Genomic DNA, 24802 nt, shown 5'->3' with positions numbered 1-24802 from the left:
TGTGTGGGGGTGACCTGAGGACGATAAAAATAGGGGAATTCAGGGCAGATGAGGCCAAAGGGTCAGAACTACAATTTTCGAAAATGAATGTTCTGGGGGATTCGATTTTTCTGTGGACAGATGTTCTCCAGGGGATTCAATCTGAGGGGATGTTCCTGAAGAAATTCACAAGAAGGGTATTGAGGCACTTGTGGTGTGTGTGGGGGTGACCTGAGCACAATAAAAATAGGGGAATTCGGGGCAGATGAGGCCAAAGTGCCAGAACTAAAATTTTTTGTTTTTTTTCATTCGCAAAAATCCTGGGAGCACAATTATGAATGGATTTGATGCATTTTCATGCACCAAATCCACTTATAAACAATGAATTATTGTAATTGTTGCATAGACTTTCATAATTTCCAATTTCTAGGACATCCCCTGGGGAATATTCTCCAGGACTGAATATTCCAGCTTCCGAACAGAAGCATTTTCCTCCCTCACTTTGTCTGCACAAAAAAATCTAACATAAATAAATAAATAAATATAAATAAACAACAAAATATCGATATGATGAAGTCCTTCAAGATAACCTCGTGAACCCAAAAACTCTCTTCAATAATCCAGGAAAAAGGTGACAATAAGTTCCCCAAAAATCCCCAAAAAATTTTCAAATCTCATTTATTAATCCATACGATCAAAAACCATTATCGAATAATAACGAAATCCCCTCCAAAACCAATCTCTCCTCCCAAAAAAAATCCAATAAACCAAAAGCCATTTCAATCGAATGTCATGGGATCGTCTCCATCGTCCTTCTTCTCGCTGGATGCACCTCCATCCCCCTTAGCCTCCCCCTTCTTCTCCTCCGTCTCACCAGCTTGTCCAGCCGTCCCGGACTTGCCCTCACCCTCGAGTGCACTGACAAACTCCTCAAGATTACCAGTGGCAGCTGCGTTGACAGCATCAGCCCCAAGTCCAAACTGTCGTACAACTGGGCTTGCCTGGCCCGACTGCAAAGCAGACCAGAACATTGATAACGCCTGGGAGAACTGTGGGGACGATAGCGTGGTACACAGACTGTCACCGGGTGGCAAGTGCTTGCTCATTGTCCGTTCCAGGCTTTCCGTTGCCGTAATCGCTGCTGGGATGCTATTCGTCAGCTCACTCGCTACACCCCTCTGTCGGACAATAAGCTTTGCTGTAGCCGACCGTGAACAACATACACTACGTACACCACGTTTACCTCCCCAGCATGTTAAAAGGTTGAGGATATCAGTCAACCAGGTGAATTTAATCCCCATTAGCCTTTCGATAAATGATGGTACCATATTATCTAAAGTAACTCTACCCCAGATCGATATTCTACCAACAAATTGACGGTATAAAATTCGAAAAAAAACATCAGCCATACAATTTATCGCATATTCTATGTATAATATTATATGGAGGATATATAATATATTTTACGATGCCACAATATCGTGAATCTCGTGATTTTAAAAAATTGTTGCTACAGATTTTTTTTTAAGTGATTACAAGTGAAGAACAAATAATGATTTCACGTTTTTTATGAACTCGTCTGACTGTTTATGATACTGGGGTGAAGATACTGTTCCTGGATGATATAATTCCCGATCCTCCAATAGAAACTCCGCAGGAATTAATAACGTAAATATCTGGTGTTGGTTTGAACTGCGAAGCTATCGATTTCCTCCCGGAAAAATGAAAAATCCTCACATCTGTTTCCCACGTCTACTATTTAATTTTATCCAGTGGTCAGTGATCGACTGACGTGACCTTGAGATGGAATCATTGGCGCAAATCATTCCCGCAATTTTTCCTCGCTTTTTAATGCGCCCTTTTTATACAAAAAACGACTAGAAATTGTCGTCTCAATTTATGAGAATTAATTAATCATCGATATCACTTCAAATTGTTGTCAGATTGATTAGTGATCCCTATTTTAATTGATTTTCAAGTCTCCACAGACACTTTCTGGTAAAGTCACTTCAATCGTCATTTTCTAACGCAAAAGTTCGCAAATTCTCGCAAAAGTTCTCGCATTTGTTCCCATCCAGTTTTTTTATCCACCACTTTTTTAATGACGCAGTTAAAATTAGTTAACCACTTCATGTTCTTTCCACATGAATCAATAAACAATTTTCAATTAATTCATATTTAATTAGGGAAATGTCTGCTTCAATTCGCTTTTTTTAACGTTCAATGTTCACCGAAATTATCACAAATTCTACTCTGAACGTTCCCCTAATTCTTCCCCCAATCAATCGATTCCATCAGTTCAATTATTTCACCAATCGGTTAATACTTTTTTGCACTCGAGTTCGAATCGTCGTATTACACCGCAGCATTTGTTCACAATGAGTCTCCGGAATGTGTTCTTTATCAAGTCTGAAAGTCGATATGCACCGGAGAACGATCGATATTAATATTGGAGAACTCGAATCACCGTTTGAATGTTATTATTTTTTTATTCCCCCGGTTGATACTGCACTGATACCAACGATAATTTCTTGGTACCGATCAGTCATCAGTGCGACGACATTATTTTTTCCCTGCACATGCAATATTTATCCGTTTTGTTTAATTTGTTTTGATACGAAACGATCTGTCCCCTGGGGCAACGTCTCGTCGAGTCGGGGAGGGACTTACACGTGGGGTAATGACAGGGCAATTGACTTCATATTAATGATCGTATCTCACTCGTGACAGGGAATAGTGGAGGCTAATCTTATCAGTGACATTGAGAATCAAGACAGGTGAGGTAGTTACTCCAATATAAAAATAATAGAGGTTTTTAGGATAAACATTGTCAGTGTTTTAATTGTTTTCGTGCGATGATAAGTTTTTTAGTTTCGTGAAGTGAGAAATTATCGTTGTGAAGATAATTTTAAAAAATTTCCTGCAGAATTTAATTAGAAAAAGTTTTTGGGATGAAGTGTTTTAATTTTTTGACTCTGACGCTTTTCCTTCAATGGAATCCCTCAATAAATAAATAAATAAATAATTGTTGTTGGTTTTAATCGGGTATTATCAACTAAAAATGAAGGAATTGAATGAATGAAATTTCTGAAGATAAATAAAAAGAAAATATTCAAAGGATTGAAAATATAAACTTTGCATCGATCCCTCGATCTCAATTTTGTTTAACTCAATTGGAGTAACTAAACCCCATAAACAAATGGAAAAAAATATTGAAAAAGTGAATTGTATACCTGAACAACTGGTTCAGCTCCCGGTGGCGTAGAAATATTCCAGAGATGTCTCTGAAGATCGAAAAGATGGGGATCACTCATGAGAGTTGGTGTTCTCTCAAGAAGTGTCATAGAGCTAGGTGGCTTTGACCCGGAATTATTTTTGGGAGTACTACCCGAGGATGACCTTGGAGTTTCCGTGACACTGGCAGGTGCTGGGGTCTGGGCAGCTGGTGGTCTTGTTGCGCTGGTGGTAACCGGTGTGGAGGCAGTGGTTGTGCTGGTCCTCGTATTGCTTGGGCGCTCTCTCATTGTTCCAAGAAGATTCCCCAGGCCCATTTGGCCCACTCCACCGAACAACTGTATCAACTGCTGCTGGGACATGTTGTTGAGGAGATTCTGGAGATCACCATCGGGACCACTGGCACATCCACTTCTCTGGGAGCCTGGGGTCGGGGGATTGTTGAGGACCTCGTTGATCTTCCTGCAGTGCTCCTCATCCTTCTCAGTCTTGAGGTCCTGCAGGAGGGGAAGGGCAATCAATAATTGTGAAATTGTTTATAAACTTGTAAATTCTGAGTGATAGATATTCTGGGCCCGATGGGACTCTCTCATGCAGGTGAATAGTCGCGATAAAAATCCAGTTGTTAAATAATTCGATTGTGAAGTGGTAAAACGACATGAGTTGACTTATTTCTGAGTTGAGTTTTGAGCGATATCTTCGAATCTAAGAGAGATACGAAAATTATCGTCAGGACCTTTTATGTAGCTCTCAAATCGGTCTACAAAAAAGGTTATGACAGAAATTTTGCTATGTGCCGTAGATTTCCAGATATTCGCATTAGAAAGCTGATAGACTGATAGTTTATTACAAGACCCCCAATCTGTCCCAAAACCAAGATGTACCTGCAGCCAAAAGAAGAACTTCTTGCTGGACAATTTGAATTTCAGTAGATAAACTCGTCCAGTCTTGCACTGCGCCACATGTTTGAACTCACAGTCGTCCGGGAAGATAATCAAATCCTGGAACAACAATTAATCAGTAAAAATTGAAACGAGTACATGCAATTAGACAATTAATCCCCGAGGGATTGCGTTACATCTTCGACTGCTCCAGATGTCCGATCCTTCCAGCAGAAGTGCATGAGTGCATCATCGGATTGAAAAACGTAGAGCAAGCCCTTTCTGGTGTCCGGATAGACCATCTTCCCCTTGACAGTCATCTTGCCAGCTTTGAATTCGACTAGATTTTTACTGCTCCCACGTACGGCATTATTACTGAACAACGCACCGCCCGACATGATTACTATTTACCAACTGATTAATTGTCGGTTAATGTGATCGATTCAATGGTACATACGACAGACGATCTTGCGTCTCTCCGTTGTACAATTTATTTGATAATTCCGGCGGATATATCGGGAATTTTATCGATTTTTCGTTAATTAAACAGACCACAAGCACTCGAGTTTACACTCCGAAAAATTCTCCACTGCCAATGACAATGCAATTCAACATGGCGGATGGAGATGTCGGCAGTTTACCTCAATGTACGTAACCAACGGGGGGTTGCAAATGGAAAAACTAAGGAATACACATGATTGTAGATCGTTAGTACATAATTGTACATATATTAATTATGTTTGTAGTCACCTGGATAATTAACAATCATCACGTTAATTTTGTCCATGGTATGGACAGGGATAAATATGCAAAATCAACTTTTCCAAAGGGACTGTAGATATTTCCTTAGAAAATCGTTTGTAGCTCACGAATATCAAGATTTGCTCGTTTGTACACCCTCCGATCATCGAATACAATCAAATAAACATCGTGATTACTCCCCAATCACAGAGCTCAACCGCCATTTAAAAAATGGCGACGACTCAGTGATGCGCGATAAAAATTAAATCTCTTCCTCACAAACTCCATCAAAACCGAGAAGCCATTGTAATTCTCCCATTCGGTCCTGCACCAACACCACAGCTCGCAAAGTCCTAAAATAAATCCATTAATCCCGAGCTGCAGTCAATAATTTAACAAACAAAATTCCAAAATACCGAACCCCATGAACCCTTTGCGCAACCGACTCAGCTCTCCTCCCCCTTTCATTCGCGGCCACTTCCCCCACCCCCTGATTTTTCCACTTCACTCCCATTCCCATCTGTCAGTCCGGATAAAAAATTCCAGTTGCTTATGCCACTAGACTTAATAAGACCCTGCAGCTGTGAATAAAGCTCGTGTGTGATGGGAGGGTGACAAAGGTGGACTACAAGTCGTTGTTGTGACCTCCAAATAAACAGACTGTCCACTCCAAGGATTCAGCAATCAGCGCAACAGAACCAGGTGAATAGCACTGACAGCAAAAATAAACCCTCCACAAGGCGGTGAATTAACGTGTCCAATCACCTGATCTCCAAGTCCCCTCCAATTAGCATAAATTAGTGCACAATTGTGTAGAAGTCGTTCGTTGTTTTTTGTTTCACATGGATACAGGCTCGTCAGAGTGGTGACATTCTCCCTGGCATGAGTCACCCCAGAGTGATTTAACCGAATAAAAATGACAATGTGATCACAGGACTTGTCTTTTCCACAGAGCTGAGCACTGAGACACCTCGAGACAGGGATTTGAGAGCTTCAGGGACACCTTCCTGGTGTCGTGCTGGTCACTGGTGATTAAATGCCTTTTCATCTGCGAATGAATTACTCCGCTGTCGACATGGAGGAGTACTCTGGTGCATCGGATGTCTCCGTTGTCGATGTTTATGACATCGCATCGGAGATCGGGAAAGAGTGCGAAAAACTTATTGATATTTTTGGCACTGAGGCTGTCACCGGTCTCATGCCCAAAGTCATTAATGCACTGGAGCTTTTGGAGAACTTGGCGACGAAGAATGAACGGGAGATCACTACTGTTCAGGAACTGACAACGAAAATTTCGCAGCTGGAGAATGATAAGATTGGGAAGGCTGAGGATAGACAGAGATTCGAAAAGGTAAAATTAGTGGAGGAACTGGGTCTATTGACGTGAGTAACGGTTTATTTGAGGTTATGGTGGCTCGAGTCTTTTAATAATTGCAAAGATGTGGGGAAGTAGATAAAATTTGTAGAAAACTTGATCCCAGGTGGCATCATAATTTCTTCTTCGATTTAGTTATCGTTTTTTGTAGAAAAACGTCGAACACTCAGAACTTAACGCAGGTAAAATTTATGATCGTTAGACGTAAAAATGTCAAGACAGTTTATGACATTTTGTCAAAGACAATCTTTCGCTTGGGAAACAAATTTTATTATTTGTTTAAATGTTGGTAGTTGTGTTTTTACAGGAGAAGGTGTTCGATTTTCTAGAGATTTCTCATGATTTTTCGCAGGAAGTTGAGCAGACCGAGGAACATTGGAGACAGGAGTCAAGAGATCTCGTCGGTATGGTGACAAGATTGCAGGAGGAGAATCGCAGGCTGTCCGATGCACTTCAAGAGTCCCGGAGTGACAGTCAGGACAGCGGTAAACAAAGTACTAACCGTTAATCCCCTAACTAATTTGCACCTGCACCATTAGATCACTTTTACACAGCTCAGCCTCAAATCATTGTTGAGTGATTGTTTTTTTTTTACAGCTTTTACTGCTAGTCAGGAGGTCGATATTCAGGTTTTGCAACGTTTACGAAGTATGATCGACAAACAACGAGATCAAATACGCGCCCGGGATCGAGAAATGTCACAGAAGAATTTGGAGATTGAGAATGTAAAGATTTTATTATCTCAATTTATTTTTGTTAATTTCTTTTCAATTAATCACTGCAGAGTTTCCCAGTCAACACCTGAACACCTGATACTTCCGATCTGCAAATTTTATTGCTGATTTTATCTCCTGGAAGATGGTTCACTCTAGTCTCATTTGTAATAATAAATCATGAACTCCGTGGTCATGAATAATAGAATTGAACTCATGTATTCAGGGAATCACTTCGAGACGATTAATCAAACATTTAGATTCTTCAATAATCGTTAATCCTCATCACTCCTCGTTGATGAGTCTCTCATAAATCAGTGCTGACAGTCAACTTGAGACTTTCGTCAAAAATTTCTGAGTTGATCAAATTACTGTTCCTTAATTGCTCTCCTGGCCCTCATTTTTCCAGGAAAAAAATTATAGGGCCCAAATTTCTGGAGACCATTAGTCCCACATCAATTTCTTCCCATCAACCACCTGAAAATGCATTAGTCAGGCGACTAATTAATCTAATTAATCTCCCAATTTTCAGTTGACCGTCCAAGTGGAGAAACTGAGCTCAGTCGGTCGCGAGTTGAAACGCAAACAGCGTCAGGCCCAAATGCAAGCACGTGGATTGGTCGAGGAACGAGCTGATTTTCTCGCCCAACTCCAGGACCAGAATCGCGAGTTAATTAATTTACGAGCACGACTTGGACTGGCTCGTAAGGAGAACGAAGACTTGACAAAGTCCAATCAGGGATGTCCAGATCTGACAAACAAAGTTGTTTATGATCTGGATGATCCAGACAGGCCTAGATTCACAACTGCTGAACTCAAAGAAATTCTTCACGAGAGAAATGAACTCAAAGCACGTGTCTCAGATCTCGAGGATGAGTTGGAGTTGTACAGACCGAAACCAGAAACGTCAGTCACTATCACGTATTTTCAATAATTTCTGTAGGATTTTGATGCTTGTCAATTACTCTTTACTTTAAAATCTAGTTCTCTACTCTTGTGTAATTGGGATTGACGTGTAGCTCGAGGGAGGGTGGGGTAATACGGACAGACACAGAGAAAAATATTTTCGTGAGAATTTTAATTAAATTTTAACAAATGTTTTTTATATCAAAAATTATTCGATCGATTGAGCTGGAATTTGCCTGAATTTGGTCACAAATAATGACAATTATTTCGTTAAATTTAAAGAGAAGATTAATTTGTAGAAAATTTAACATAAATAGAGTGAAATGTCAACTCATGACAGCACTGATTAATCTCTGATTGGGCCCATCGTTCCAGCTCGGTCGTTTCCGTAGTTCCTGATATATAGTAACTTCTTCAAACTTCGTTTTGTCTCACAAATAATATGTCTATATTATCCCATTTTCCTCCGATTCATTTTTTTTTCTAACTTGATTTTGCACGCTTTATTATCGCATGTCCGCGATTTGGTTGCGTCACTTCCGTCAACGTGCATTGAAAACAGACAGTGGACAACCGGCATTGACTAGCATACCCGGGACTAACAGTTATACGTAAGAAAATTATGTCTAGATTTTTTGAGCAAATATCTGTGATTAAATTCAGTGAAAAATCTCTTGTTAATTAAAGAGATTTTTAATTTATTCTGCTCCATACGTGTGCCCCCCCCCCCCTCCCACTCAATTTAAAAAAGTCACAAAAATTGAATTTTCAAACTTGTCACAACATTTTTTTTGTCCCTTAACTTTTGTCATCAAAATTACTATTTTGAGTGATCAACGTGGGTTAAATTGTTAATTATTTAATCACAGATATTTTTTATCTTAATTATAACATTTTCTTTTGTTAATATCCAGACACTTCGTAGTCTGGCACATTCGCTATTGTCTCAACACATAAAAAACAATTGATTTGATTTTTTTTTTATGAATTTTCACAGGCCTGAGGAAGATGCGCCCGTCCAGGGGCCTCTGCCTTACGAACCAGATGATGCTCCTTGGAAGAAATCATCGGAGTCTGGCATTCGGAAATTGTAATTAAATAATTATGAAGAGGAGTCGAAGCTCAGAATTTTTTTGATTAATTATCGAGGAAAATTTAACAACTCTTTTTTATTACAGCTTCCGGAAAATATTCTCCGAGACAAGCGGCGGTTTCTTGGGTGGTAGCAGTCCAAGGAGAAGTCTCTCTAGTCTTTCCAAGATGGCCCTCTCGGGGAATGGTGCTACCGATACATCGATTTAAACCAAATAACAATATCTCGAGAAGAGAAACAGGCAAGATCACATCAATTATCGGTTTCACAATTTATGATTTTTTATCAATTTGGAAGTGGCATAGGAATAGAACTATTTGACGGGATTCGTTTGCCCAATCGTAACTTGATAATTAATGCTATTAATGTAATATGTTGCCAAAAATCAGCGAGTATGATAGTATATCGATGTTATGGACTCAATATTTCAAATTCGCCACTTATGTAGGGAGCCATTATTTGTTTTAATTTATCCAACGATTTGATTTTTTTCGTTTATTTCGCTTTGTATTGTTTAATATTACTGACATGATACTAGATCAGAAGAATAATTTTGTCTTCAGTTGTTATTTTCCGCATGAATTGACGAAGTCGTTCATGAAAAATTTTACAATTAATTTCTCTTTTTTTAAATTTTACTCGAAAGAATTTACAAATACAAATATCATTTGAGGATATCCAAATCACGTTTTAAAGTGAGTGATAGTTTTTTGAAACATTCGTTTGTTTAGAAATCAAATATTGAAATTATTTTAACAATTGGAAGTTTCAGGTTTTTTATACGTGAAATTCACTTCTGAGAGAGTTTTGATTATTCACAAATTTGTTACAATTTCGAATGAATATTTATTAGGAGTAAAATTAACTGTGGGTAAATTATTTATAAGAATAGCCTGTAATTTTCAAAAGATGATACTTGGAAATTTATTCATATTTTCTCCGAAAGTGAGTTAGCTTTTATTTGAGGTAAATAATTGCCGGTTTAAAATCAAAATTTAAGGTAGGGTATAAAAGCAGAAGTATTACATGTGAGAGAAAAATGGTACAGTATTTGGATATCCTTAATACCTTTTTTTAATACCTCATATTAAAAGCTTTATTAATTCCATTCCAAATTTCACTTTCAACTTCACCGAGGACATCGTTAAAGTGGCTCTACCCTTTTCGTAAATTCAAAAATGATCGAAAACGCCACAAAATTTCCAGAAAACTCGATCACATTTGAAATTACAATTTTTCTTCGATTTAATTATCTTTTGTTTATTCAAAAAAAGTGAAAAAATGGCAACTTAACGCAGCTAAAATCTGAATTTGACTCATGCAATAATTTGAAAAACTGGGCAACTGAATATATTCACAACCAGCGAATCTGATGGATAAAATATCGACCTGAGGGTAGAGCCACTTTAAGAGCCACCTCCTCTCATGAAAAAAAAAAATCAAGTTTATCCGAGATTTCGAGATATTCAAATGCAAAGACTTTTTATCAAAGAGTTGTCATATTACCGTAGATTTAGCCGATCAAACGACGAGAAGAACATTGAAAGAAACTATTGTAGACATTGTTACGAGATTCCAAATAGTCGGTTCTATAGTGTGAGACGACTAGACCAAAAGGACCGTTAATTATAATTTTGAATTTAGAATTTTTTAATCTATCGACGATCCGGAAATGCTAATATTTAGCATTTATTTACTAAAGAGCATTTCTCAGTTGACATTCCAAAGAATTAATGACTTATCTGAAAGCATAAATCGTTTAATATCGATCGTTTGATATAAAAATTGACCAGAAAGAAAAATATATCTGACACAGGACCCATAGCAATTATTTCTAGAAATATTGACACATTAATTTGATATCAATTGAAAATGTAAACCAATCTATTGGCCTGAGACAAAAAAATGCATATCAGTGTCAATCTAATTAGCAAAAAAAAAAACCTGGCCGTACTTTTTTGGAAAAACCAAATATTTTCTTTGGATGTGTTTTAACACTTGTTACAATGTCTGTAGACTCCAGTGAATACGTCAAACAGAGCCGAAGAGTCAGTGAAAATATAGTTTTTAACTGTATATAATATAACTATTAATGCAATATTATATACCTACGAATTTGAAAATATTGTAACGAGAGAAACCAAAAAAAAAATTGTCGCAGAAATAAACTATTCGACGAACATTCTTCAAAAAATGAAAATCATTGCAACAACGAAAGAGTGAACATAAGGCAGTATTTACAATTCCTTAAGTTGTACTAAATTGTTATTATATAAAATTGTCTATAATCTATCAACATGATCTGATTCTGAGAATTCTAACACCATTTTTTTTTTCGCCGAGAATAATAAATAAAACTTAATTAATACAGTCTTGATGAGAAATTCTAGTATTGGCAGCTATACAAGACTCGAATCTTGGGTCTAAGCGCATCAAGGATATGGTAGCTTTGTTAACATAAATTCAGTAGCAAAGCGGTAGAACATATCAAACAACTATCATAAATAAACAATCTCGAAAAATTTATCTAAAAAAATTAGCTACATATTTTTCATCCTTACGATTTTTTTTCGTATCGAAATTTCAAGCTACAGAAGTAATTTGACCTGATAGTGAGAAAGTTAATGAATTATTTCGAATATTTTTTGCATAATCCACAGGTAATTCAATAGAGAAGTAATTAAACGAGATGAGTTCACTTCATTTTGCTCATTATACCCCCCTCCCTAAATCTTTCAAAGAAAATAAACTAATTCACAATAATTGTCACTTGTGAATTGTTAATTAAAAATATATCGTCATTATTTTCATCATAATTACTGTTGATTAAGATGTCAAACTCCAAACGATATCCAAAAGCAAAAAATTATCAATAACGAATGAATGTTCTACCCCTTTACTATTAACTTAAAAATATAAACATAATTCTCAAGTGGAAATGAAATCCTTTGGTACATTCATAACCAGTATAAATCCTTCGTCAAGGATTACGAAGATTCATGGCATGCTGTTACGCTTAAATCGACTTTACATCATATTTTCTTATCGATCTATCGAAAAAATTTCAGTTAGAGCCATTTGGCTGCTCATTACCACATGATTCCCTTAAAATTATCGAATTCATTCATCAGCACTACCACATCCTTTCCAGTGACAATCGGCTAATATCCAAAAAAATAATTTAATTAATCGATCATCATCTACAGATCAACATTGTTGAGATTGGCAGCAGATCCAGTTGGCAGGTCGGGTGGTACGAATTTACCAATGGGTTGTATGGACTGATGTTGTTCTGACAATTTTTTCATCTCCTGTCGTAATTTCCCAAGAATCGCATGATTTGGCTGATTTACAGCAGCTTTACCCTGGAGCAATGTTATCTCCTGCTCCAGTTGTTTTTTCTCTTTGAAGGATTTTACGCTGCGCGAACCGTACAAACGGAGAAGTGAACCCCAGGATGTTATGTGGGGATGGAGACGCTGGAGAATCTCCTGAGCAGCTCTTTGTTTTCCATCTTTTTTATTTCTACATATCTATTAAATAACAATCACTGCATTAAACTCCCGAGAAAAAAATTTTCATTACGATATTTCATTTGTTATAGTTATTTCATAAATAATTAGGGAGAGGGGACACTATCCTAATTTACACGGAATCTAATTGTTTTGAAAAGCCGAAGATTTGACAACTAAAAATATTTAACAGCAGTTTTGCCGGTCGGTAAAATACCGTTTCACCAGTCGTTCAACAATTATTAATAAAAATAAAACAGTGCAGACCTAATGTCAGCCGATTAACATAAAAAAATTGAACCTGACGTGCCATCTCACACCGTCAAACAAAAATTAAAATCAAACTTACCACAGTGGCCTCGTGTTTCCCCACTTTCATAGTGAATTCATTCCTCTGATGTTTAAGTGTATTAACCGAGTAATTAATATGCATATCGCCTAGGCCAAAATTTCTCTGTAAACATGTTATTAAAATGGCATGTGGCGATGGTTCAGTTGTCTTAGCACAGAATTCAGCAACTCTGGGATCAGTGATTGATATTTCATCGAAAAACGAGAGATCAGCGTCGGAATTTCCCCTCGAGGCTTTCGTTGTTCGTCCAGTATTAGCGGCACTGTCACTAGTTGTTTCGCCTGATATTTTATCTCTCATCTGGGGAATCAATATTTCCAGGGTTTTTCGGGCAGCATCGGTTTTCGCCTGTTTTTTACTGCTTCCAAAACCACTTCCATATTCCATGTCGTTGATGCAAACAACTGCAGAGTAGGGGGTGGCAGCATTTTCTGATGAAATAATGAAAATAGTGAATACTAAAAAATTTGCATTTCCAAATTATATCGCAGACAATTCAACCCCTTCATCCCTTCATCCCTTTCATCGGGAATAATTTTTATTATCAAAATAAGCAGTTGGAATTGTCATAAAATTTAAAAAAAAAACCCCAGGACGTACCTAATTCCTTGAATTTATACGTTGGCTGTTTTTTCAGAGCATGTTGAACATACTCATGCAAAATACAAACAGAACTCTTCCCCGAGGGATTCATAATCCAGTGTTTAGCAGGTCGTTGTCCTCCAGCATCATCCCCAGCTCCAGGACTGCCATTTCTCGTTGAATTGGCACTTCCAATCGGAAATGTTATTAATTTTGTACCATCTGGCAGTGTTGGTCTCTCCAATTGTTTTCTGTGCTTCTTATTCTTCGTAAATTTTCTCCTTGCTGACCACGATTGAAATCTCATTACCTTGATTGCTTTGAACCTGAAGATATTCTGACAATAATTTCGCAATTGTTCGCTGTCTAGTGAGTGTGCTGCTAAATTCTCCTGAATTGTTTCAATCTTAGCACTTGGCAGTGTGCAAGCATCAGCTGTTGGCTCACGTTCCTTCTCCTTTCGCCGCTCCTCCTCCTCCTCCTGTAGTGCACGTTTGTATTGAAGGCATGGTACAGCACTAACAGGTACTTCATGCTTTCGTACACTTCCTGGACCGAGGAAATATGGTTTTGCCAGTGTACAAACGCGACTCTGCTTGTGAAGGTATAGTGGCATTCCACTGTTGTGGGTCACCTGCACCCAACCCTCAGGTAATACATCGAAATGGTTGTGTCCAATTTCTGGAAATGATAATAATGTGGGTCTGTCAAGGGCAGGATGATTGGACATATCTTCTGGTCGGTCTTTAACCCACTGGATACACTATTTTTTAACCATTTTCAATTGCTAAATTTTCCAATTAATTGCAATAGCAAAATTCGAAGAAATTTTATGTAAAATATGAAAGATAAACATAAAATGAATGTGAATTTGTTAAAATAAAAATTTCCAAATGAGTGAGTCGATGACGTTTTAAATCGACAGATGAGACTCGAATTTTCCTTCCAAAAATTTTCATGCTTTCATGCTCAGTGGAACGAAATTTCTAAGCACACTATTGTTGTTAATTGTTTGTTACCAAATGAGGTCGGCAAAACCCATGAATTTGATAATAAAATAATGTCATACCATCCAGGACCAATTTTTCTTTCTCCTCGTAAGGCCTGCAATCGTTTTTTCGTTTCTTCTTTCCTTTGAACTCCTCGGGAAGACCTGAAATTTTTCAATTTCTGAAGTAAAAAATTATAATTTTCACGATAGTCATCTCGTTAACGAAAATTTTGAAGACTCAAACATTTTCAGTTTCCGAAATCATCAATAATTAACCAGCATACCTTCCTCCAGCATAGCTTCAATCTCCTCATCAGGTACATCAGAATCCACACTCTCATTAGTATCAGTATCATAATCCGAGCCCTCTTGATCAGAATTCCTCCCCAGATCATCAAGAACATCAAACTGCCTCAGATCATCATCATCACCATCAGACTGATAGCTTTGATTGTATCCATTAACGCCATCAGTCAAATTTTTTTCACTCTCCCCACCCCCGTCATCACCATCATTCCCCAGATCATCCTGCCCCCTGTCCTCATCACCCCTTCCCCCCTCATCCTCATAATTATCATCACCATTATCAGTCGTTCCACCAGCACTGTCTGCACGTGCTAAATTATTCACAACAGTCGATCGTTGAAAGGGACATCCAGACATCTTTGGCCTCTTGGGCGCCGGCTCCTCATGTCCTTCCTCACTATCCAGACTCGTCTCCACCACGATCCTAGTCCTCTTCTCCTCACCATCAGTCGCCATTTTCCTTTCTCAATCCCCTAAAACACTATTCTCATCAAATTTTCAGCTAAAAAAATCCAACACACGTATCAGACTTCTCGATATCTTTACAAATGATAAAGGAAAATATTTCTACGTGAAAACAAAAAAAAAAGCGTGTCGCATGGCCACGCCACTTTCACCAATGAGCCCAAAGTCCAATCGATTTGAAACCATTGCTTTCAAAAGAATGGCAACGAAAATTGGACATTTGCATTGATGTTAGCAGTACGAGGCCTGTTTCATTATTTACTTCATTAATAAAAAAAATTCTGTCAATTTTCATCAGTTTTCTTTGTCATACATCATCCATTGGTGCAATAAACAACGTAGCACCAGGTGCCAGACAGAAGTGACATTGAAAGATCATTCCTGTTACTGGCTGGAGCTGTACGAAGTTTTTCATCAATTGATTGTCATTGTCAACATTTGTGAAAAATATTTATCAATTATATCAAACATAACCCCTACTGTGTTCAATGATTCTTATTTATTTTCATTTGGCTTTGCTTTGTCTGTCCATTTCACTTTATTGTGTCAGGTTATGTCATCTTCGAGTGATGGGTAACGATCCTGGTTGCCTTGATGAGGTGTAATGGTAATTCTACGGTTTTTATGGATTTACTTGACCACTGCACTCAAGAATGTTTATGGAGTTTGTTGTCTGGCGATTATTGGCTTTTAGGGATGTGTTAAAAATACCTTGGGTTGTGTATTATGGACGATTTGTATTAATTGCTGGAGGGTTTGAACTCCCGTGGGAGGATGACACTTGCACTGGATGATTTAAGTAAACAGGGTACATGGACATGTTCTTTGTTCGGGGAGACACGGGAAAATTCAATGCTCGGACATTTTGAGGGTTGGGGCGGAGATTGTGGGGGAGATTTGCTTCAACTGGAGTGGCTTCAACCAGGAGGTTGAACTACGTAGCATGAACTACGAGGGTGAACGTACCTGTCGGTAAGACATTACGACGCAGTATGTGGGTAACTGGGCGGGGGGGAAGTGGCTTTAGGACGTCCAGGAAGGGAGAAAAAGGCAAAAATTGGTGTTAAAATGTTCCTGGAGTCCTAGAAAAACCGCAAATCACCTGGAGAATCGATTGTCAGGTACCCCATGGTCATATCTTACCGACAGGTACGTTCACTGTTGTAGTTCATGCGCCATTGCTACGAAATTTTGCATATAATATAATCTCTGTCGGTAAGAGGGATCTGACGGCCATATTGGAGGTGAGTGCGTGCCGCGCAGGCGCGCTGCATGGCGGGCTATTCAAACGCGAAATACTGATCTCACGTGTTTTTTACGGTATCAAACATTGTGTCGATTAATTAAGATCTGTCCGTTTTATAAATTTTTTATTAGACGTCGCTCTTGATGAATTATTTGATTTGTTCGTTTTTTTATTCTCAATTCTTCTGAATAATTCACACGAACTTATGACTTAATCTCTGTAGAATCGACTGTTGTTTACTTCGACTCATTCCGTCGATACGAGAAGTTAAGTTTTGAAAACTCCCGACGCACCAACTGCGTTTAATAAAAATGAGTGTTGCAAAAATGTGAAAATTTTTGTTTATTAAAAAATTTATATAAATATTAGTACACAATAAAAATACGTCCGGATTTCTCAGCTCTGAATTAGCTACAAAACGGCGCCTAATGACCTTTCTATTATTTCATTTTTATATCTTAATGACGCGGCAGAATGTGCCCTTTAATTTATAACAACAACGTTAATTTTAGAGCATAATAAAAATAATTATGAAGACAATTTATTGTTACATTCTTCTGTCATCTCGAATTATTTATGTAATTTTCTTTTACCGAATTAAATTTTTTGGAACATTTTTAGTTGTCAGTATATCGTAAAATATTGTTGAAAATTATCAAAATTTAATTTGCAGTCTTAAAGCGTGGAGATCGAGGATTTTGAGGGAGTTGTAGTCAACAAGTAGGAAAGTTGAGGGTCAACGTGTGTACATGACCTGGATATCCGGCTATTGTAATCGCCGATGAGCTTCGTGAACGCTATTCCCACAGAGTCACGTGTATAAAAACGATCGCAGTCGTCATCTGATCAGTGGTCATCAAATTATTTGTATCATTCAACAAAGAGCTTCGAATCATATTATAATCCATATTATTACCCCTAAAGATATTATTGTTATTTAATAATTATTTTAAATGACTATTGATATCGATAGTAACGATGATAACTCCATAATTCCGCATCTCCAGTATTTTTGATAAGTTGACTTATTTTTCAATCGAGTTTTTGAGCGGTATCTCCAAATCTAAGAGAGATATCAAAATTTTTGTAATAACCTTTATGCTAGCCCTCCATTCGCTCCACAAAAAAGGTTCTATCAAAAATTTCCCTACCCCTTCCAGATTCCGAGATATTCATCAAAAACTGGTCAATAGTAAAATTGATTTATCTCATTTTTCTCGCTTTCCTGCAGAATAATTTTATTTTATTCTAAAAAATTCTAACCCTTTGCCAAACAACAAAAATCCTCAACAATGAACGTTACACTACCACTAACATCTAATTTACCATACCAATATTAACATAAACTATCGATTTTTGGGAATCCCCTTCTTCCGATCGAGTTCTCCCACTCGATAGAGGACAATTACCGCTTCAAAAAAATCCCTTTCATGCCACGAAACCAGGAAAAACCTCGGCAAGTTATCCATACGAGGAAATAACGCATGTACCACCCCCTTTCCACCCTTCTTGCCCTTCCCCCTCACCCCATTAGCAGTTTTCCCCCGCGAATCTCTGCTCGCCTGATACCTCTGACGTAGCATATGTAGAGGGAGTCGTGAGGTCAGACATGAAAAGTGTTTGAAAAAATAATCCATCGGCCATTCAGCTCGTTCCATATCCAGGGCCGAAGACAATTTCACTTTCGCTGAAGGCCCTTAGGGGGTTGTACCCCGCGGAATCAGTCACTCTCACTCAAATGTCCAGCGCTGCTGCGCTCTCACTCATATGTAGAGGCAAAAAGGGCTTTTGCATCGGGTTACATGCTTTCCTAGTCCACCAAGTTGCCTAATGGCGAGCTTTGTTTCCAAGGCAACGCAAACACTTGGAGTAACAAAACCTGGAACACGTCGGCGATGGGTTACTTCGTGGACCTGACACAGAAAAAAATTAATTAATGGGGCGGTTTTAATAGTGAGGCCCATTTCATGCGATATTGGGTGTCACAAAATTGTAAAAAAATATCGCTAACGATTTTTTCAAGTAAAAGTTAATGTACTCGAGGGATTTGATCGAGGAAGAACTCAGGGGGTACCGGAGGTGACGTTGAGCAATTTTATCAGGGGATTTATGGAATATGATGAATTGGAGTGGAGAGAGGTGGAGAGGATGCCATCAGAGGCATCTGAAATTGTTATCAAGGTGAGGGGGACAACGAGGGAAGACCGAGGGTGGGGCATAATTATGAAAATTATGAGTTGTATGAGTTAATTTCAGAATTAAAGGAGTTCTGAATTCAAATTAGCCGCGTTACCGCGCGCGGGAATAGTAAATAATTTAAAAATTAAATGAGTCCTGAATTCAAATTAGCGCCTCAGACAGGTGTGAACCGATTGACTTTCGAGGTATCGATAGTATCGAGGTTTATCCTTTTTATAATGATTACAATATATTTAAACTGATAACAATATATTTTTGCTGAACGCAGAAACATATTGTTATCATATAAAACATGTAAAACAGATTTTTGTTGAAAGCAAATTCATATTGTTGTAAAGTTTAACGTTGTTATCGACACAACTCTCAGACGTAACACACAAATCCATTGTTTGTTAATTTCCTTACATGTCTTCCCGACGAAGCGACCAGGTCATGCACGAATTTACGTGTCGATGACTCGTTATCATTTGTATTTATTTATTATCGGAGTTCCCCCCGATTTTTCGCCCATCGCGAATTGTTCGAGTGGAAAATTTATGAAAGACCTGAAAATTTACAATAATCGTTATAAAAAATATAAGAATATGTTTACAGATATAACGTAATAATCATCTAAACTCGATTTAGTGAAGTTATTATAACAGTTATTATTAGTTATTATAAAAGTTATTATTTTCTCCTGACACCAAAAAATTAAAATAAATAAAAAACAACATTCTAATCCCATCAAAAAAGCTCCTAAACATTCGAGCAAATAAAAAAAATTATTCAATTATCACAGACCAATTTTCTAAGTAATTCAAAATTTTAAATAATTACCCAACAATTTTAATCTTAATTAAATGCCACCACTTAAAACATCAAAAATCCGATTGGAATTTTTAACCCAAAGTCTCAACAACATTTTCCTGCTTTCCTATTCTAATTCAATTCAAATGGGATTAGATTTCCACGATAAATGTAAAAATCAACAGTTTACGGGAATGAGGTTTCCTGATTATCAGGAAATCGCTGACACTATTGACGAAATAGTCAATGATGAATTGTCATTTTTTGTATGACGATTGAATACACGAATAGAGAATTAATTTCCACTATTTTAATTTTTTCATCGATGCACCAGTCGATTAATGATAGGCAAGAAATTCTGGGGCCAGTTTGTGATCTACAAGTGGGTGGGTGGGAGGTGGCGGAGGGGGAGGGGGTACACTGAATGCTTATAAAAGGCTTAAATGATCAGGAGGACTAGCAGTTCGGTGGTAGTTGATCGGGTGAAACTAGACCGCTCAATCGTTAATTAATTTAGGTGGGTGAAATAATCGAAAATTGATTCATTAAATTTATTAATCAAATATAAATAAATAAATTAGCCAATTTAATAATTTCTAAATTCTCCCAATTGAATAAGTCTGATGAATTTTGTGCAACGGTTGAACGAAATATGTGAAAATGTTTAATAAAAAAGTGGAACTGATTCTCTCGTTGGAGTACAATTGGATAAAATAATGGATTTATATTATTAACTATTTGTCGGTGGTGGAGGATATCTTTGACGATTAAAAATTTGTTTTCATGGTTTTTTAATTGGTTGAAAATATTCTGTTTCAGAAATTTTTCATATAAATTTACCAGAATGTCGGCTGCCGGACCGGAAGTGATTGCTGGTACTGTCGGTGCATCTGCAGCGGCTGGTATGTCAGCCTCATCTACATTCCTGGCGTTACTGGTACCAGCCCTTGTACTGTGGTTCATCTACTTCAGAATTTCAAGACGTCATATGATCGAACTTGCTGAGAAACTTCCAGGACCCACTGGCTATCCCCTCGTTGGAAATGCACTAGAATTCATCGGGAGCTCCGACAGTACGTCACCAGGAAATATTTCTTTAAATTCAAAAATATATTTCTCGTTCTTCACTCGTTAGTCGATGAATGTCGATTAGTCGATTAACAGTCGATGGTCAGTTGTGTCGATCACTAGTCGATCATTAGTCTGCGGCTATCCTATTGATAATCAATCAATCGAATTATCGAACCATCGAATAGCCCTCGAATAGCTGACCTCGACCCTCATGTCGACTGATCGACTGGAGCAGCTTCCACTGGGAAATGAAAAATTGTGTCGATTAATTTTCACTTTCCTTTCAGCCATTTTCCGCAATATTTACAAACGATCCTTCGAGTTCGACCAGGTGATCCGCCTCTGGATCGGTCCCAAACTCCTCGTCTTCCTGGTTGACCCTCGAGACGTCGAGGTAATTCTTTCCAGTCACGTCTACATCGACAAGTCCCCCGAGTACCGATTTTTCCAGCCCTGGCTTGGAAATGGTCTCCTGATTTCCACTGGTGAGTGACTAAATTGCTAATTTCGCTAATAGTTATTCCTCGATTCGCTAATAATTAACGAATTTGGGTAATAGTTAAGATATCTCGTTGGATGCAACACTAAATAACGTTTTCCTTATCATTTATGGAACGCATCCATATTAATTTCCTTTTAATTCCTTTTAATTCCTTTAATTCCTTCAAATTCCCCCAGGAGTCAGTCTCATTTCTTCGCTAATTACTCGAAAGAATGATCTAATTGAATATACACTCTTAAAAGGTAATTAAATCACGCAATGAAGCAGCAAAAAATCGAAGTTATGCAAATGACATTTACAATTGAACGACGATGACGACTTAATCAGTTTGTTGCCTTAATTTCTTTCTGATGACTTGTACTTCTTCCCGGAAATGTGATCATTTGACACAGCAAAACAACCTGAAAATTTACCAAACGCAGAACAATAATTGCATTAATTTTCCTCACGAATGACAACAATTGACGTAAAATTACAAATTGTTACCGCAGAATATCCGTCACTTTCCCCCAGATACAGTTTTCATTTTTTTAAAATTTTTTCTACTGACGAATTCACATGACAATTTAATGACAGTGAATTTCAATTACTGACACTCCCAGAGAAATTTACACCGAGCTGAAGTCCACGAGGAGTACGTAGAACACACGAGCAGTCTATTGCATGGAAGTGAAATGTAGGCTGAACAGGAAGTAAATTTTAACGTCTCATGCACTTGCTCTAAGGATCTGGGTACTTTCACTTACGCCAATCAGTTACTCAATCTTCAATCTCAATCGTCTTGTTTCTTCCTTATGAGTCGTGACGAAGTTAACGCATGAAATAACTGAAATATTTTTAGAGAACTGATGAATGAATATTTTTTTATGCTATTGCTCGGGATGACTCATTACATCGACGACAATTATCAGTAAATTTGACGTCGAGGATAACGATTCAATATTATTATTATCATTTTCAATATTATTAACATGGAAACCATTCGAAGCAAAATATAAACACTTGAGTCCATCAATAATCAATGATATGGTGTCGATGTCTCCTGGGGATTGTCGACAATAATTTTGTATAAAAAATTTCCTTTTGGGAATTTTTTGACGAGAAATTATTCAAAGGATACTGTTCCATGGAATTTAGGTCCCCAGGAGTTCTAGTCGATGACACTTTATGTGATTCCACTGGTTCACAAACTTCCTGACGTCCAAATTGATTAAAATCGATGACAATCCCAATCAATCCCAATAAACGATGTCCATGTCCTCGTAGTCCTGAAAATGGTGTTCACAACCTTCGATCAGCTCTGATGGAGGATCAACACTGTCTGTCACAAATGAACGATATGTTTCAGGACAAAAATGGCGGGCCCATCGTAAGCTCATTGCTCCTACCTTCCACTTGAACGTTCTGAAGAGTTTCATCGACCTCTTCAACGCCAACTCCCGCTGTGTCGTCGAGAAAATGCGTAAAGAAGGTGACAAAGAGTTCGACATTCACGACTACATGTCAGAGACAACAGTTGAAATTCTCCTGGAGACAGCAATGGGCGTCTCAAAGACCACCCAAGACCGCAGTGGCTTCGAATACGCAATGGCTGTGATGAAAATGTGTGACATTCTTCATCTGCGTCACACCAGGGTCTGGCTGAGGCCAGATTGGCTCTTCAATCTCACCAAGTACGGAAAGGATCAGATCCAACTATTGGAGATCATCCACGGACTGACGAAGAAGGTCATAAAACGCAAGAAGGAGGACTACAAAGCTGGAAAACGTAACTTCATTACCGACAGCAAAGAAGCTAGAGAAGCCAAAGCTACCAGTGTCGAGGGGCTTTCGTTTGGACAGTCATCTGGTCTCAAGGACGATCTCGATGTCGACGATAACGATGTCGGCGAGAAGAAGAGGTTGGCGTTCTTGGATCTTCTGATCGAGGCTGGACAGAATGGAGTTGTACTCAATGAACAGGAAGTTAAGGAGCAGGTCGACACGATCATGTTTGAGGTGAGGACAGGAAAATTGTTGGACATGAGAATGTGAGAGGATGTTGTCTTCCTATGACCTACGTTCCTCGTCCCTACGTTTGAATATTTAATTTTTTTTATTATTCTATTTACGAAAGCACAAGCACATACATCCTAGTCTATTGATGAAAGCACAAACATATAAATTAAGTTGGGAACACAAACCATCGACTCAGGTCATGCAAAAGGCTTTTTCTTCTTTGGTCAATGGGTTCGAGGTAATAAATGGAAATGGGATGTGTGGAACGTGCATTCGGTCTCGTTTTCATCATAAAAAGACAGGAAATGTAACATAATTTATCAATTGTTAATTTAAAAATTGCATTGTTTATTTTAGACTGAAAATTTCGATAGAATCTGACAAGAACTGGTGAAACGTTCAGTAAAATCCACTAGATTTTGATAAAATTTCCTTGACGATTCTCTTGTTAAACATTCTCGTCTATTATTATTTATTAATGAGTAATTATTGGTTACGTAAATAGCATACTGATTATTAATTGTGGATGTTAGGGTCACGATACGACAGCCGCTGGTTCCAGTTTCTTCCTCTCGATGATGGGGTGCCACCCGGAGATTCAGGAGAAGGTGATCCAGGAGTTGGACGAGATCTTCGGTGACAGTGACAGGCCAGCGACATTCCAGGATACCCTGGAGATGAAGTATCTTGAGCGCTGCCTGATGGAGACTCTTCGCATGTATCCACCAGTGCCAATCATTGCACGCCAGATCCAGACTGATCTTAAGCTCGGTAAGTTCATTAAAATATTGATTCTAATTTTTAATTTTGTCATTTCCCTCAGGAATATTCAGTGAACAGGATTTAAATCCTTTGGTGCTTCATATCTTCCACATCCTGAGCACAGAATTATCTGAGTATTTTGTATTTTAACGTGCAAAGTCATTAACTATTCAAATATTTTATATTTACTACCAATCAATTCTAAAAATATTGTTATTTAACATTTGACACATCTCTAGATATCTCCAGATAAAAATAGTTGGTATTTATTTGCAAAACTGAATGCAAAATAATTTATTATTCAGTATCTTTTGTTCACTGAGCACTAAATTTGGACTACGTAACATGTAAATACGTAATTAATTGTGTTGTGCTTAATTATTTATTCCACATTTGAATTTAACAAAATATCTCTTGTTATCACAGCCTCTGGTGATTACACCGTTCCCGCTGGTTGCACCGTAGTCGTGGGGACCTTCAAGATGCACCGCCAGCCCCACATCTACCCGAACCCCGATGTCTTCAATCCAGACAATTTCCTCCCCGAGAAGACAGCGAATCGTCACTACTACGCATTTGTCCCATTCTCAGCTGGTCCACGTTCCTGCGTCGGACGTAAATACGCAATGCTCAAGCTCAAGATTCTTCTGTCAACAATTTTGAGAAATTTCCGGGTGAAATCCGACATCAAAGAGTCCGACTTCAGGCTCCAGGCTGACATCATCCTGAAGAGAGCCGAGGGCTTCCGAGTACATCTTCAGCCGAGAAAACCAACTGTGAAAGCCTAAGGGAATCGATATCGATAGTCCGGGTGTTTCGTTATTATTTTTAGCCCTCGGAAGTCCTTTTAATTATTTCAAATTCGTCACCCAGAAATTTATGGACCGGGTTTACTTTACTCACTCATTTTCATTGGTTTCTGTGCGACCTGGGAGATAAGTATAAATCATTGTACATGTTTGTATAGATTTTTCAATTTTTCTTTCCAATTTTAATTTCGTTATTTCCCCTCTGGCGATCGTATATTTAGAATTTATTTTATTGTTAAATTTGAATAATTTATGTATCGTATGGAATAAAGTTTGAGTTTGCTTTTGAAAGTTAT

General features: G+C 37.9%; 4 protein-coding genes and 1 long non-coding RNA gene across 16 annotated transcripts; 2 read left to right on the top strand and 3 right to left on the bottom strand.

The window, feature by feature from the left end:
• Positions 1–640: 640 nt before the first annotated feature.
• LOC135170860 (proteasomal ubiquitin receptor ADRM1-B) lies at positions 641–4693 on the bottom strand. Of its 2 annotated transcripts, none has more exons than XM_064136995.1 (4): positions 4292–4693; positions 4098–4214; positions 3213–3710; positions 641–1157 (listed from the first exon to the last, which is right to left on the bottom strand). In XM_064136995.1, the coding sequence occupies exons 1-4, from the start codon at positions 4490–4492 to the stop codon at positions 759–761; spliced, it is 1215 nt and encodes a 404-aa protein (XP_063993065.1). In that variant the 5' UTR covers positions 4493–4693; the 3' UTR covers positions 641–758. The 2 variants fall into 2 exon arrangements, with proteins under 2 accessions (XP_063993065.1, XP_063993067.1); XM_064136997.1 differs by having other exon boundaries at positions 641–989.
• Positions 4694–4952: 259 nt separating this feature from the next.
• LOC135170858 (RILP-like protein homolog) lies at positions 4953–11214 on the top strand. Of its 8 annotated transcripts, none has more exons than XR_010300447.1 (8): positions 4953–5537; positions 5788–6186; positions 6518–6704; positions 6808–6935; positions 7456–7829; positions 8392–8440; positions 8827–8919; positions 9008–9056. XR_010300447.1 is itself a non-coding variant. In XM_064136988.1 (8 exons), exons 2-8 carry the CDS (start codon positions 5872–5874, stop codon positions 9129–9131), a joined length of 1212 nt encoding a protein of 403 aa, XP_063993058.1. In that variant the 5' UTR covers positions 4953–5537; positions 5788–5871; the 3' UTR covers positions 9132–11214. The 8 variants fall into 8 exon arrangements, 7 of the variants coding, with proteins under 7 accessions (XP_063993058.1, XP_063993055.1, XP_063993054.1 ...); XM_064136988.1 differs by having other exon boundaries at positions 6563–6695; positions 8396–8440; positions 9008–11214; XM_064136985.1 differs by having other exon boundaries at positions 6563–6704; positions 8396–8440; positions 9008–11214.
• On the bottom strand, positions 9977–16108 carry LOC135170847 (microprocessor complex subunit DGCR8). 4 transcript variants are annotated; one of them, XM_064136935.1, is made up of 6 exons: positions 15611–16108; positions 14644–15146; positions 14438–14521; positions 13387–14049; positions 12784–13217; positions 9977–12455 (listed from the first exon to the last, which is right to left on the bottom strand). In XM_064136935.1, exons 2-6 carry the CDS (start codon positions 15119–15121, stop codon positions 12123–12125), a joined length of 1992 nt encoding a protein of 663 aa, XP_063993005.1. In that variant the 5' UTR covers positions 15122–15146; positions 15611–16108; the 3' UTR covers positions 9977–12122. The 4 variants fall into 4 exon arrangements, with proteins under 4 accessions (XP_063993005.1, XP_063993006.1, XP_063993003.1 ...); XM_064136936.1 differs by having other exon boundaries at positions 15842–16108; XM_064136933.1 differs by having other exon boundaries at positions 14644–15138; positions 15611–16107.
• A 3656-nt stretch (positions 16109–19764) lies between these two features.
• On the top strand, positions 19765–24801 carry LOC135170851 (cytochrome P450 4g15). The gene is made up of 6 exons (XM_064136943.1): positions 19765–19881; positions 20184–20437; positions 20723–20920; positions 22286–22935; positions 23469–23706; positions 24124–24801. The coding sequence occupies exons 2-6, from the start codon at positions 20209–20211 to the stop codon at positions 24483–24485; spliced, it is 1677 nt and encodes a 558-aa protein (XP_063993013.1). The 5' UTR covers positions 19765–19881; positions 20184–20208; the 3' UTR covers positions 24486–24801.
• On the bottom strand, positions 21071–22288 carry LOC135170874 (uncharacterized). Its single transcript, XR_010300449.1, has 2 exons — positions 21424–22288; positions 21071–21338 (listed from the first exon to the last, which is right to left on the bottom strand). It is a non-coding gene; the product is annotated as an uncharacterized LOC135170874 (long non-coding RNA).
• Position 24802: the final 1 nt, after the last annotated feature.

This window comes from Diachasmimorpha longicaudata, chromosome 18 (genome assembly GCF_034640455.1).
Source record: "Diachasmimorpha longicaudata isolate KC_UGA_2023 chromosome 18, iyDiaLong2, whole genome shotgun sequence".
Lineage (NCBI taxonomy): Eukaryota > Metazoa > Arthropoda > Insecta > Hymenoptera > Braconidae > Diachasmimorpha > Diachasmimorpha longicaudata.
Note: the sequence above shows the minus strand (reverse complement) of the source record. Positions and strands in the feature narration are given on the sequence as shown.

Coding starts and splice junctions, on each gene's coding strand:
- LOC135170858 (XM_064136982.1), top strand. CDS start 5,872: ATGCCTTTTCATCTGCGAATGAATTACTCCGCTGTCGACATGGAGGAG. Junction 6,936..7,455: donor AGAATTTGGAGATTGAGAAT/GTAAAGATTTTA, acceptor CCCAATTTTCAG/TTGACCGTCCAAGTGGAGAA. Junction 8,441..8,826: donor CCCGGGACTAACAGTTATAC/GTAAGAAAATTA, acceptor GAATTTTCACAG/GCCTGAGGAAGATGCGCCCG.
- LOC135170851 (XM_064136943.1), top strand. CDS start 20,209: ATGTCGGCTGCCGGACCGGAAGTGATTGCTGGTACTGTCGGTGCATCT. Junction 20,438..20,722: donor ATTCATCGGGAGCTCCGACA/GTACGTCACCAG, acceptor CTTTCCTTTCAG/CCATTTTCCGCAATATTTAC. Junction 22,936..23,468: donor TCGACACGATCATGTTTGAG/GTGAGGACAGGA, acceptor TGTGGATGTTAG/GGTCACGATACGACAGCCGC.
- LOC135170860 (XM_064136995.1), bottom strand. CDS start 4,492: ATGTCGGGCGGTGCGTTGTTCAGTAATAATGCCGTACGTGGGAGCAGT. Junction 3,711..4,097: donor AGTTCTTCTTTTGGCTGCAG/GTACATCTTGGT, acceptor CCCCTCCTGCAG/GACCTCAAGACTGAGAAGGA. Junction 1,158..3,212: donor GAGCTGAACCAGTTGTTCAG/GTATACAATTCA, acceptor ATTGTCCGACAG/AGGGGTGTAGCGAGTGAGCT.
- LOC135170847 (XM_064136935.1), bottom strand. CDS start 15,121: ATGGCGACTGATGGTGAGGAGAAGAGGACTAGGATCGTGGTGGAGACG. Junction 14,522..14,643: donor TGAAGCTATGCTGGAGGAAG/GTATGCTGGTTA, acceptor GAAAAATTTCAG/GTCTTCCCGAGGAGTTCAAA. Junction 13,218..13,386: donor GTATAAATTCAAGGAATTAG/GTACGTCCTGGG, acceptor TTATTTCATCAG/AAAATGCTGCCACCCCCTAC.